General features: G+C 39.4%; 1 protein-coding gene across 2 annotated transcripts in view; it reads right to left on the minus strand.

The window, feature by feature from the left end:
* Positions 1-14,484, minus strand: part of SPOCK3 (SPARC (osteonectin), cwcv and kazal like domains proteoglycan 3) — a 451,893-nt gene that overhangs the window by 185,929 nt on the left and 251,480 nt on the right. For both annotated transcript variants that reach the window (XM_032776648.2, XM_075066358.1), the window contains one exon: positions 2,070-2,184. In XM_032776648.2, coding sequence (XP_032632539.1) covers positions 2,070-2,184 — 115 coding nt within the window. The remainder of the gene's footprint in view (positions 1-2,069; positions 2,185-14,484) is intronic.

A 14,484-nucleotide genomic window follows, 5' to 3' on the forward strand; every position in this document is an offset into this window, starting at 1 on the left:
CTGCCTGTGAGGAATAAAATATGAGTGTAGGCTCTTAAGGATGAAGTTTTGCAAGGATTTATTCTCAGATGTTCCATCCTTACAACCTTGCTGGGGAAGAAGCTATGGGTCTTACCCCAAAACCTGCTAAGTTCTCAGAGGTCTGCACAGAGGCTGGCCCCCAGTAGTGCCCTGCCTCTCCTGCCTTCTCCTACCCCATGTACGGCTGTCCCCAGTGAGTAGATGTGTGGAATGGTTAAAAGAAGGGGCAATGTATTATACATACATACAAATAAAGGATAATGGAGCCCAATGCTATATTACCTTTCTCACCTAATTTATTTTGGGACAGAAAAAAGGACAATGTATTTTATTCTTCCTTCCTACCACTTTCACTACGGTCAGGCCATAAATTGCATTGAAAGTACGTCTTCAGGAAGAGAATGCACCATGATAGAAAGGGCCGTCCCACTGTTCTCGGAGGAAGGGTAGATCCAAGTATGTAGGGTCCCCTCTGTGCACAGATCTACAGGGCAGGATCTGGCTTAATACTGAATAGTGCACATAAGTTTCCTAGTTTTTAGTTCTAATTAGTGAGTTTCTACCATTCTTGAAAATTCACAAAATGAGTTTTGATTATATTCAGACAGCATTTCAAGAACCAAAGCCCATCTTCCTGTACTAGATCAAGGGCAATGGGGAAAGAAGGCCTTATACAAATACTGTAGGCAATTGCAGCTGGTCTACAAGACTTTTCAGCACCTATTTACTTTACACAGGTTTTTTTTATTATTATTTTCCCTCTTATATGTAATACTCTCTTAGAAATATAAACATTTTCTCCAATTATTTTGTCCTTTTGCATTTGGCCTTGATATTTTCCCCAGCGGTTCGAATGCACCTGAAATTGGCAAAGTTATTTGATAATAACTCTTTCAATTTCTATAATCATAATAATACCCACTTCTCTAATTTTAGACCATCATTGGTTAATGTCAAATGCATAACCCTACAAATAGTTTTTGTTAAATAATTGTGGCTGCACAGTTTAAAAAACTGCTTTTCACCTCACAAAAATACTAGCTTGTTTCTTTGTTTCACCACAGATGGGTATATTTCAGCATAACTAGATATTAGGAAATTAAAAACATTCCTTAACAAATATAGCTTTATAACTGTTCTATCTCAAAAGCTTGATACTTTCCCCTTATATATAGTTTTCATCAGCCAAGAAATACCATATTATGTTACTGGTTAAACTTTTTCATCATTATGGCCCCAACTCAGCACTTCAGCACATGTTTCGTTTTAAGCAGGTTGTAAAGGCCCATTAAAGTCAACAGGAGTTCAGCACATATTCAAGTGTTTTGCTAAATTGGGGTCTATGTACAGTAGTTTGCCCATCTTACAAAAGACATTTTAATATTTCATAGCTAAAATGTTAAATATGTTCCCAAAAGAGAAGTATAAGGGGGAAAATAGACTATGTTCTGAACCTACGCAAACTGTACCCACATTTGCTCATTATGTGTAACTGGTGTAGAACTCAAATGGTACTGCATCAAAAAAAAAAAAAAACATAGGGTGAATATTACACCTAAGCAAAAGAGGTACACCAAATAAATACTGGGATTTACCTTAACCAAGAACAGTCAGACAAACGTGTGCACAAAAGTATAACAAAGCAGCCTTTGGAAGGGAAGAACCTTGGGAATTCTAAAGAGATTTCAATACCAAAAATAAAATAAATAAATAAATGAAATCACAGCAGTGGAAGATTATTTCCTGGGATAACTGTTTTTGTTGCAATTGGTATAAACACTGTTTCCTTGAATGTAGCAGTAGTTATATCAGCAGCTTATTCTATGAACATACATGTATATCCTGTAACACACTACGTACAAATATGCAATGATTACAGTAATTAATCAGAGCATAACTATTAAAAAAAAATCTTCATCTCAATTCCCTCCTCTCCCCCCGATAGTACATTGTAGAGAAACTACAGTATTTACAAATTGTTTACGGGTTGTAGTTATTAGTGGTGAAGACAGCAAACTAATCAATAACATTAACTTTAAAGCATTTACCTGTGTGTAAGTCTCCGATGACTAATGCAAACAGCAGTCTGTTGGTCTTGAGCAATGCATACCTTATGGCGACTACATTTCATCTTTAAGCATGGATCTGTAGCAGGGTCTAAAGCTAAAAACAATTGTAGAAAAATATTTTAAAACCTTCTTTTTGTAAATACTCTGCAGTAAATTAGCTATTTAACATGTTTGCTTGTTCAGCACCTGGTACAATGGAGCCTTGATTCTCAAATGGGACTCCTAGATGCTACCATCATGTAAATAATAAAATAATAATAAACCTAATCGATATTCTAACTATTTAAATAGAATCATTCTTTGCTAACCAATTTTCTGACTTCTCATTTATTTTAAAATACTTGCCATTATAATTCAGTTAATTTATCAGAGATTGTATCAAATCACAACTCTTTCAAAATTTTCAATAGCAGAACAAAGCAAAACACAGCACAATCAATGAAGTATAAACTTGGGCTATGCAAATTTTTCAACTTTCACTTAGAGAAAAGCAGATTTTCAGGAATTTTTTTTTAAAAAAGTGTGTAAGACATGCTTAATTCCACAAAATATTTTTAAAAATCCTAAATAACCTCCCCTTCTTCCTATCTTACCAGAACACTTAAATTCATATGGTATTTAGACCTATGAGGTCTTATAGACACCAGTACTGACTGCTAAGTAGACTTTTAAAACAAGAGTATCTGCAAGCAAAAAGACAGCAGGGAAATCACATCAGAAGGTATTTCTGAAGGCATATCATAGGACACCCCATTAGCCCACCAAAAGAGAATTATTAAATGGTAAGGTAGACTTGAATATAATTCAGAGAATGTGAAGGCTCAGGCCTTACCTTCTCTTTTCTATTGTGCAGAGTAGGGTGAGTGGTAATCCTGAGGGCATTTTGCACCAAAAAATTAAAAATACTGACCAAAATTTTTAAAATTCTGCACACAATATTTTAAAAATCTGCAAATGTTTGTCAGATGTGGAGAATTCAGCATGGCATTGGGGAGCACAGGCCACTGGCTATCACTGTGCAGCTTCCCCTGGGAAAAGGACACAGCGGTGAGCCCTGACACAGACAAGGACTAGGCCTGCCCCAGAAACCCCCCAGAACCGCTTCCCTTCTGTGCTAGGTGCACCAGGTGTGAGCAGGCAGGCTCAGCAACATAGAATCCAAGTGTGGAGGGCTTAGTGTGTGGGCTGAGAAGGTTCTGTGTGGGGCAATCTACGTGCGAGTGGCTCAGTGAGGGATCCAAGTGTGTGTGGCAGATCTGAATACACAAGCGGCTTGTTGGGGGGTCCGGGTGCAATGGTAATGGGACTCTGCGGGGTGGGGGGAGGGAGTGTCAAAATGAAGCTGGTTGGGGCTGAGCAGGGAGGGGTCTGGATGTGGGGAGCTCAGTGGGAGGTCCAGATACTGAGGTAGTGGGGCGGGGATCCAGATGCAGCTGGTTGGCCTTCGGTGAGATAGGGATCTGGGTGGTTTGTCTGGGTGGTCCAGGTCCAGGGGGAGAGGGACTCATAATGGGGGGGTTCTGAGTGTGTGTGGGGGGGTGAGGCTCAGCAGGAGGGTCTGGGTACAATGGGGGCCAGATGCACAGGGGTTGGGTGAATAGGGGAATAGCTCACTTTACAGGGTTTCCCCTCCCTCTACAGCTGAGGAGCGATGGGCTTAGGAAGTAGGGGGAGAGGGGGAATTTGCAGAGCTTCCTGCCACTATGGGAGACATCTGGGGGGTGGTTCCAGATGCCATGCAAGGGAAGAGGAAGTCCTGTCCTCCCCAGCTCACCTAGAACTAGTAGATGAGCCTGGCACAGGGAAGGAGGCACCAGCTGGGTCTTCTCAGTTCTGCCCGCTGCCCCACAGTGATTTTATAGAATCATAGACTTTAAGGTCAGAAGGGACCATTATGATCGTCTAGTCAGACCTCCTGCACAACGCAGGCCACAGAATCTCACCCACCCACTCCTGTAACAAACCCGTAAACCTATGTCTGAGCTATTGAAGTCCCCAAATCATAGTTTGAAGACTTCAAGGTGCAGAGAATCCTCCAGCAAGTGACCCTTGCTCCACGCTGCAAAGGAAGGTGAAAAAGCCCCAGGGCCTCTGGCAATCTTCCCAATCCCAATATGGCAATCGGCTAAACCCTGAGTATGTAGGCAAGACTCACTAGCCAGACACCCAGGAAAGAATTCTCTGTAGTAACGCAGATCTCACCCCATCTAACAATCCCATCACCGGCCATTTGGGCATATCTTTACCGCTAATTAGTCCAAAGAATAATTAATTGCCAAAATTAGGCTATTCCCATCATTTACCATCCCCTTCCATAAACTTTCAAGCTTAGTCTTGAAGCCAGAAGGTTTTTGCCCCCACTGCTCCCTTGGAAGGCTTGTTCCAGAAACTTCATTCCTGCTGATGTGTTTAAAAACCTTCATCTAATTTCAAGTTCTAAAACTTCCTGCATGGCCAGTTTATATCATTTGTTCTTGTGTCCACATTGGTATGAGCTTAATAATTCCTCTCCCTCCTGGTGTATCCTTTGATATATTGTACTAGATAGCAATCATATTTACCCTCAGCGTTTTCTGATTAGGCATAACAAGCAAGCTCCTCGGAGATCTCTTTCATCAGACAGTTTCCATTCCTCCAGATCCTCCTAGTCAGCCCTCTCTGTGACCTGTTCCAAGTTTGAATTCTCCTTCTTAAACACGGAGACCAGAACTGCACACAGTATTCCAGATGAGGTCTCACCAGTGCCTTGTATAATGGTACTAATACATCCTTATCTCTACTGGAAATACCTCGCCTGATGCATCCCAAGACTGCATTAGCTTTTTTCACAGCCATATCACATTGGCTGCTCATAGTCATCCTGTGATCAACCAATATTCCGAGGTCCTCTCCTCCTCTGTTACTTCCAACTGATGTGTCCCCAGCTTATATCAAAAAATCTTGTTATTCATTCCTAAATGCATGACTTCTCTGCCAGCTGCCCTGAGCCCCCCAAAACATGCTGCCAGGAAGTGTCACATGACCATTCTTGTGGCTTCGCTTTGCTTCCTGGTCAGAAAGTCATTTTTCTGCAGGGAAACAAAAGAAGTCTATGGGGGACATACATTCTGTGTATGCAAAGTGGTGCAGAATCCCCCAGGAGTAGAGTGGGAATGTTAGTTGCTTTTCTGGAATGTAGCTCACACATGGTTTGCTATTTTGTTAACAGTGCAAAAGTGGCAACTCAGCTCTATTGATTGTAACGTCACTACAGTACAAACTTTGCATCAAATGGGGAACTGGCCCCTCAAGTTTAAAATGTATAAAGAAAAACAAAAACAAAAAGGAATTCTCAGTGTTGGTTTACTGCACCCTTCATTTTTGCATCTTTATTGTAGCTTTTAATAAGATGCTGTATATTAAAATCAAAGTAACATATCAGAATGACATATCAAGACAACTACATTAATGTCTATGTCCTATTTTAAATCAAGCGTTCTTCAGATACTGGGTAACAAACACAAAAAATGGATCAGAAAATGTCGATGAAGCTTTATTTTGATGGCACTTATCATAGCATCCAGGCACATATTCAAGGTGGAAGAAATCATTGTCCAATCAAATCCTCCGAACTGCAGGGCCATGTGTAAATACAGTGAGAATAATATATACAATTTGGATACAAATAAAACACATAGAAGAATAAAAATGATTTGGAGAAAAAGTTGTAAAAAGCATTAAAATAAAACATACTGACACAAAAATAAATGTTAAAATTGATTTACTTGAATTAGTTCACATGTAGCTACTATTACAATCATCAACTGATTTTACAACAACTTTGATACAGCATTCATTGCAAACTAGTTAAGACAGACAAAATGAAAATTACTAAAAAGACTCAATGTCTGCTTGAAATGGCTACCTTGAAGAAAAGTGAAATCAAAGCACAACTGCACAGAGAGAGAGAGAGAGAGAGCGCGCAGAGAATGCAAGCAGGGTGTGAGGAGACATCTGAGCATAATCACATGGTAGGAACGGCAGAGATGTGAGAATACAGAGCTATGTAGCTGTGAGGCAAACAAGTTTTGCCACTGAAGGGAGAATGCTGAGGAATAGAAAAAAGGAATAAAGTCATGAGGTAGAGGAAGATGTTGCAAAATGAAACTAGGTTAAGGAAAACAAATGGAAAAATTATCTTCTGTATATGTTTAAGTGATAGTCCAAGCCATAAAGAAATTGTGATATAAATATTTGGCTTGTATTTAAAATATCTGGGCAAGCAATGCCCACTATAGGTGGAGTTCATTGTGTTTGCAGACACTGTTTTACATCATTACTTGTTCTAGGTCAGACAGCACTTTGTGCTTGCCCAAACGTCCCACAGTACTTCTCAGTCCAACACCTTGCCACCCAAAAATACATTTAGAATCACACAGGGATTTCAAGCACCTAAATACGAAATTTGGATAATCAAAATCCCTGATGTCTAAACCAGGAGGTGCCTTTTTATAAATAAAAATGTATTGGGTCAGAGAGAGAGGAAAAAAAAAAAAAAAAGAGAGAGAAAGAGTATGAATAATTATATACCTTAATAGATAGCACACTCTTCTAGGAGACCAGTCCCAGTTTCAATCAATATTTAAGAATTTCATACAAAGTGGAAAAGCTTCAACAGGAGAGACAGAGACCCACACCAGAATACCCTACATCCCTGTCATCAGGGCATTCACATGGGAGGTTGGAGACTTGATTTCAAGTACCTGCTTTAAAACAGGGTGTGCAGGGTGGAAGAGGATGTTGAATTTGGGTGTCCCACATTCCAGGTGAGTGCTTTGACTACCCAACTATAGGGTACCAGAGGAGCATAGGACACACAAACATTGACTTGGTTTTTTTTTTGGTTTTTTTTTTGCAAGAAAAGCGCCTAGACTAGGTGAGAGCTAATTCCAGAAGATGGCTCAAAGCTGTGAATCCAAACTGGAGATAGAATCCTCAAAGGGAATGTGGCCCTACTAGGCAGAAGAATAACTAGAGTTAGGAATTGCAACACTGAGCTTAAATTCCTTTTGTGGATTTAGCTCTTAAAATATTAATTCGTGTTCCAGCCACCCACAACTGCCTTTACTTGGGGATACACTGATGCCACTTCCAAACTGAATCAAGATGTCTTTACTTAGCTTTGAATTAAAAAAAAACCAAACAAAAAACCAACATATCTGGAAAAACAGCAAAGCCACATGTAAGAAGCTTAAAGAATGAAGTGATGGTAAATGACCATTCTGGAACTTTCATCTCTTATAGATTTTTGGCATCCATGTTTTACCACTTGTAAGGCCTACTGAAACAACGTATGAAGGTATGTTAATTATAGATGTATTGCACCACAATCTATAATGAAGTTTACACTCTAAACTATGATGGAGATTGTAACAAGTCTATAGATAAAGGTGGTTATAGGTCTGTCCTGAAGCAAGCCGAACAACAAAGCATTAAAGAATACAAGAAATTGGTTCAACCCAGCTACAAAAGCCTCCCAGTTGGATTCCTATTATTGACTATGCATTCCACATAACTGGAAATGATTTGGCATCATTTATTGATTCAGGATAATTTGCAGGTTTAGTGATAATGAAGAAGAAATTCGTGCTCCGGCTAGGTTCTGTTGGTGTGTGAGTAATACAATACTCAAAAATGGTGGTTCTTTTAGCAATTGCTACTTACTTATTGAAATCCCCAAATGTAGGCATTTAAATCTCAAAATGCAGCTTAAATTGCAGGTATACCAACATATGTCATACTTTAGAAGGAACTATATCACAGGGACCTAGCCCCTTGCAAATCAAACTTACCCTGTTTTAAACTGACTTTTCTTTCTATTGCAAGTTGAACAACAAGTACAAATTGCTGCTTGTTTTACCATCAAGATGATGAACAGAAAGGCAAACTTTGATAATCACATTTCTTTATAGAGCAAAGTAGTATTGCACTATTCATCTCCAAACTAAAGATTCTACCCTGAAAAATAACCTTCAAATAGAACTTATAAGTGGTACCCCAAAATCATCTTTGTGACTTAAGAGTAAAATTTAACTGCAATTTAAGCCAATTAATCCAGCTGTTTTAGAATTTCCAGAACACACATTATTTGAATGGTTCTGGGGATAACGACTCCCACTCTGAGCTAGGACCAAAAAGGAATGCCTAGTGCAGCTTGAGATTTAAAAAGAAAACCTATTTTCTATTTATTAGGCTCTCTTGGAGATCTTGCTACTGGCCTTTAGGTAAAGGAGTCAGATAAAATGATGAGTTATGGAGTCAGAATAAGATTGGAGTGGGAGGATTAGAAGAACTGGGGAGGGGAGGTGTTTTGGGTTTAAAGGATGGGAGAAATTTTGCGTGAACCAGTTACCTGTTTCCACATTTAAACTAGAAAAATCTATGAGTGAGTAGCACTAAAAAGTACCTTTTCTTTTTATTGTATTCAGCGCACACATACAGTACAAGATAGGCATTTCTATTGCAAGAACAACAAGAAAAACCTACTTCCCAGTGGGTAAGTGATGTCATTGGGACCAGCATGCAAAGTAGCTGGAGCTGGTAACACCTTCTCCTGCCTGGAAGCATTGTTGGCTAGAGACTATTGTTTCTTTGAGCTTTTGTCTAGATTAGGAAAAGACATGAAGATTAAGTTGGGGTTAGCAAACACACATAGCTTAACCTGACCTATCTTGGTCTTTTTCCTAATCGAAAAAGAAGCTTGAGAGCAAGAATGGAGGAAGTAAGGGAGCAAAGCAATACAGGAACAAACTTTGAAGTGGAGGGGGTGGGGCAGAGGGAGTGAGAAGGGAGCCTCTGAGTAGATGGCTGCATATCAAGGAACATGAATGAGACAGAATGAGATAGATCAAGAAAGGGAACTTAGGCTAAGCACTGCAACACCTAGTTTTAAGTGCCCTGCCACCCAGCAGAATCTCCAACCCCGAGTTAGGTACTCAGGCTTTCTATACAATGCATGGGGAAACTAAAACACCTACAGACGTGATCCACAGAAAGCAGCAAGCTGAGGAAGGAGCTGCCTAAGATAGCTAATAAGAAAAACCCACCTCTCAAAGAGAAGTAGGCACCAAACTCTGGCCTATCTTCACTTGAGACTCTTAGCCATGGAGTGTCTCCTGGAGGTAGGTGCCCATACCAGGTCAGGTATTTTTCCCCAAGTATGTCATTGTGATGTTGGTGGTCATATTCTGAGTATTCTCAGGTTAGAGATCTGGGTTCAAAAACCTTACTCTGCCTGATTCAAGGCAGGCTGAACCCAGGTCTTCCACTTCACAGGTAAGTGCCCTAGACAGGGCCCTATCCCAAAATATCTTACAGTTCAGCAGTTGGAAACCTGGTTTCTACTCTGAATCAGACAAAGTGGGGATTTGAACCTAGGTCGCCCATATCCTGGATGAGTGCTCTAACCACTTGGTTGTCAGGTGTAAGAGGGTAGCCTGATCAGATACGTGTACTCTTAGGCAGACATTTACGCTCAGCTTTTGGAATGTGGGAATTATATGCAAATAGGGGAGCTAAGGCCCGTTCCTGCTCCAAATTCTCAACTGGGAACTCCCTAAATGAGTTGGGCTGCCATGCGTGCATATGCGTATGTGGGAGAGACAGAGAGAAAGAAATAACACTGAGGAATCACTGTTCAAGTGTCATATCTCTTAGGAGTAGAATGATCCTCAAATATTTTGATTCAATGCATCACTTTTCTCCTTTCTCCCACATTTTCAAATGTGAATGTGCTGTCAAACTCCTGGGTCTATTCTGCCGCACACTAGAGCAGTGGGAGTCATTTACCATTTCACTCAAGACAGTTTGTACCTCATCCCTACCATATACACAATCTTAAAAAACAAGAGATTGTCATGTCTAGTATATGAAATATTTCCCTTGTATCAGACTGTTCAGAGCATATTCAATTTTGTATTAACCTAATTAAGGCAAGTAGGATTTACTATCAACAACATTATTAAGTTAATTATAATAAAAATACAGTACTAATACTATATGTGAGTGTATTTTACTGTACTATTAAAATGATTTTATAATTGTTTGTGTTTTATATATATTTTCCAATTTCCTGATATCACTTCAAGGGCTATGACAAAAGTGATTCCAACTTTAGACAAACCCTTCATTTTTGCTTTTGACACTAATAAAGGGAGTGCTGGCAGCAGTACCTATTCAGGATGCCCAATATCTCCCATTATAAGACCCTATTTAAACTTTCATACAAAACTTTGACAAACTTTAACCACTTGGTTTGAAATTTTCAATGCCCAGTATCTGCTATAGGCAGAACTTTTTTTAGAATGTTTTGGCCAAAAGACATTACCAACTATGAGGCTAGGGGAAAAAAATGTTTTGAAATATGTTTTGGAATGATAAAGTTCTGGCAATATTATCTGAGACACTCAAGCACCCCAGTGCTTTAGTGTAGGGACACACTATTTGGCAAGGGCTGGCATTTTTTTGTGCCTTTTGCCATCCCTGTGAAAATACAGTAAAGTTATAAGTCCCCGAAAAATCTCAGTTTTCACATGCTCACTAGAGACTTAAGAGTTTAGCAGCTAGAATCTCCAAAGATTCTAACTTTAGTAAGCATGGTCCACTCCCTCATAGCTCCTAAATGTGACTGGACTGTATATGTGCCATTTCCAGAGTGACTGAACGTGCTCCCGCCCAAGAATTCAGGGGTGTCATAGTATTCTTTCCTCAATCTGAACCTTAGAGTCCAAAAAATGAGGTACTAGCATGAAATCCTCTAAGCTTAATTACCAGCTTAGATCTGATATGCTGCCACCAATCAGGATTCTGAGTACCTGATAAACTCTGGTCTCCCCAAAACTTTCCCTGGGGACCCCCAATACCCAGATTCCTTAGTCTCACACAAAGGGAAATTAAACCATTTCCCTTTCCCCTCTTTACCTCCTCCCGATCTTCCTGCCTGGTACACCAGGAGATTACCATGCTTCAACTCCTTGAAACAAACACGAGAGATCAGGTTTCTCTCCCCCTCTCCCCTCACCAGAGGCAATACAGATTCAGCTCGTGAATCTAACACAAAGAGGAAATTTACCTTCCCTCCACCAAGTCCTTGGATACAGACTCAATACCTTAGCATTAACAAGAGTTAAAAATAACCTCTGTTAATTAAGATGGAATATTACAGGGTCTTTCAGCATAGAAAATGGATAAACAGCCTTATCCAGAACAAAATACAATTTAAAATATTTCCAGCAACTACACATTTGCAATACAGAAAAAAAATTTAAAAGATATTACTGTTCTTTCTACCTTTTACTTACAAATTGGAAACAGAAGATTAGAGAGCTGTAGATACGTGTGGTCACTCTCGAACCCAGAGAGACAACAGCCAAACAAACCCACACCAAGCTTCCCTCCACCAAGATTTGAAAGTATCTTGTCTCCTGATTGGTCCTCTGGTCAGGTGTTGCAGGTCACTGTTTGTTAACCCTTTACAGGTGAAAGAGACATTAACCCTTAGCTATCTGTTTATGACAAGGGGTGAGGCTGGACTTACCCTGTAACTGCAGATCCTGGCTGCTCTGGGCCGGGGTGGGACTGGGCACTATAACTGAGTGCAGGGAGACCATCTCTCGTCTACTCTCAATGACTCTCCTTGCTGACACCCAGACAGCATGCAGAAGGAAGCCACTTGACTCAAATGCACAGGGGACAAGAGCCATACTGGGAGGAATGGAAATTAGTAGACTGGGGACAAGCAGTCTGGCAAGAATGGGACTGGAGGTGGCAGAGAGAGAGGAACTGGGACTAAGAGATGGTGAGAGTCTGAGAAGGGCGAGCAAGGAGACTTGGAAAAATTGGAACTGTTAACTGAAGGAGTGGAGGTGGGGAAGCTTCAACTTGGTTAGGAGACTGGGAGTTGGTGAGAGAAATAAGGGGGAGGGAATACTGAAATCATATGAGGAGCTGTATGGAGAACATGCATGGAGGGAACACTGGAGAAGAGGACTGGAAAACAAGAGGGAAATGGCAGTGGCAATGGGGGTGGATGGAAAACAGATCTAAAAAGGAACTGTCTAGACAAAGACACTGGGACCAGTAGTCAGGGAAGGGTGTGATTGAGACAAGGAACTAAGCAAGGGTGAGACTAGGACAAGCTCAATACGGATACTGGGATGAAAAGCCCAAAGAGTGGAGACTAGGCCAGAGTAGGCAAAGATAACACAACTGGGACAAAGAGGACTGGGACAGGGCAAGTTATTGAGATTGGACAGAAGATGCAAACCTTGATGGGAGATCAGGCAGAAATGTGTCTGACTACTAGACAGTACTCCCTTCCACAGCCTGAATGGAACCCAGAATTCCTGAGACAAATCATTCCTCTGATGTCAGCAAATATTTGTGAAACCCATTGACACAGTGTGTCCCCCATCCCCTTTTAGTCCTGGTCCATACACAGGATGGCACCCCTCTACTATATCATTCACTTAACTCAAGAGGCAGAAGTCTGCATAATGGCTCTAAAGGTTCCAAACTTGCTGATGATCCACATGAACGTCAATTTCTATTTTTTCAAGCTTGCTTTTTAAAAAAGCCTTGGAAATTACATAAACTAAAACTACATCAAAAGAACATTATTAAGATTGCAAAGTCAAGTGCTCACAAGTTAGGAAATGCCAAAACCATGGTTGCCTGTGCAACCTTCTTTGGCTGTCTTGTGCATATGCATTATTATACAGTCTTTAATTACATGTGCATTCATTTTTCAATTTCTCTAATTTGTGTTTAGTAAACAATGTTTGTATACAAGTTTACTAAAAGCAAGTTCATGTTCTTCCTGTTTGCCTTCACATTCAAAAGTAAACTTTAAATTACAATATGAGCAGCTTTGTATGTTTGAACTGCCAGGTGTTGTTAATATAAGGCTGAGTAAATGAGCAGCATGGAAACCAGAACCAGTGTCTGATAGTTAATTAGAGATTTGACAGCCAATTTTGTGGTACTAAATATGATTAAATATAGCTTTAAGTCATTGAAATGACTTTCTTATTCTGAACCTTTCTTAACAACACATTCAACTGTATGAAGCTTATGCAACCCACTATAAACAAAAGTAAAAAAGTGATGGAATCCATAATATAACAACTCTGCAATGCAGACTGGAAAAAAAAAACTGTTTATGTAATTACACATTAATGTATCTAAATTTCAATAGACAGACTCTAGCTGCTTTGTATTTCTACAACCCTGACAAATATCCATAAATCTGCCTCAATAGGCTATGTCACAGGTTTATGGTTTTGATATGGTTTGATTTAAGCCTTTGTCAAAGACTGAGTATTGGATAGGCACTTCTTAAAACTTGCCATACAAACAGAAATAAATAAGTATCAGAAAATAAATATCATTAATACTGCTTCCTGATAGTCATTAAGTTTCTAAGACAATTATTATTTCCTTTGTGGTTCTCACACCTTCAGAATGTATGAGGAAATAGACTTCATTGTCAGGACAAAATTAAAGTTTTGTTATTTGTACACAAAACAGAGAACACCGTCAGGTATGCATTGCTAGGAGTATTTCTTCCTATTTCTAAGTCTGTAGAACTCTACCAAGTTGTTATATTATGAATAAAACCTTCCAATGCACTTGAAATGTACGTAAACTTCTAATTTAATACAAATAAATCTTAATGCAATGTTAAATGGGAAAATTTAAATCACAAAAATCAGGAAATTGTTTCATTTTCAGAGGGCAAAATCCATGGACACTCCATGTGCTTAGCTAAAGTACAAAAACAACTTAAAAGCATCAAATAGGCTATGAAGGGCTACAGTAAGGAGTTTCTGAAGGCCTCAGATTAAAACAAGGAAAGAGTTATGTTGAACATACTAATTCACCAAAAATTTTGAATCTATGAAAATAAATTGGATTGAATCACCTTCTAAAACAAGATAAATATTCACTCCAAGCATGAGATACACAAAGTACCAATAGTTTTTAAACATATAAAAACAGTTTGTAAAAGTGAACTTCAGTAGATTCTGGTTTATAAACTAATACGTTATGAATTTATTTGGCCAACTCACAGTGAAAGTATTGAAACTTCTTGCACCTCTTACAATCACTAAATCACTCAACCCCTAAATTAGTTTTCAATAAAATAAGAAGTTGGAAACTAACTTCATTCAATCTTAATGTTGTTGAAACTCTGGACCTTTGATGCTATATGAAGCCATTCTAACAGGAAAAAAAATGCAAACATATTTGAACTGAACTGAGGGGGTTCACACAGTTCAAACTGCAGCAAGATGTTGCATTCTGAGGAAAATACAGTGTTTCCTTACCTGATGATTTTAACGATGATAAGGGGAAA

This window comes from Chelonoidis abingdonii, chromosome 5, assembly GCF_003597395.2.
Source record: "Chelonoidis abingdonii isolate Lonesome George chromosome 5, CheloAbing_2.0, whole genome shotgun sequence".
Lineage (NCBI taxonomy): Eukaryota > Metazoa > Chordata > Testudines > Testudinidae > Chelonoidis > Chelonoidis abingdonii.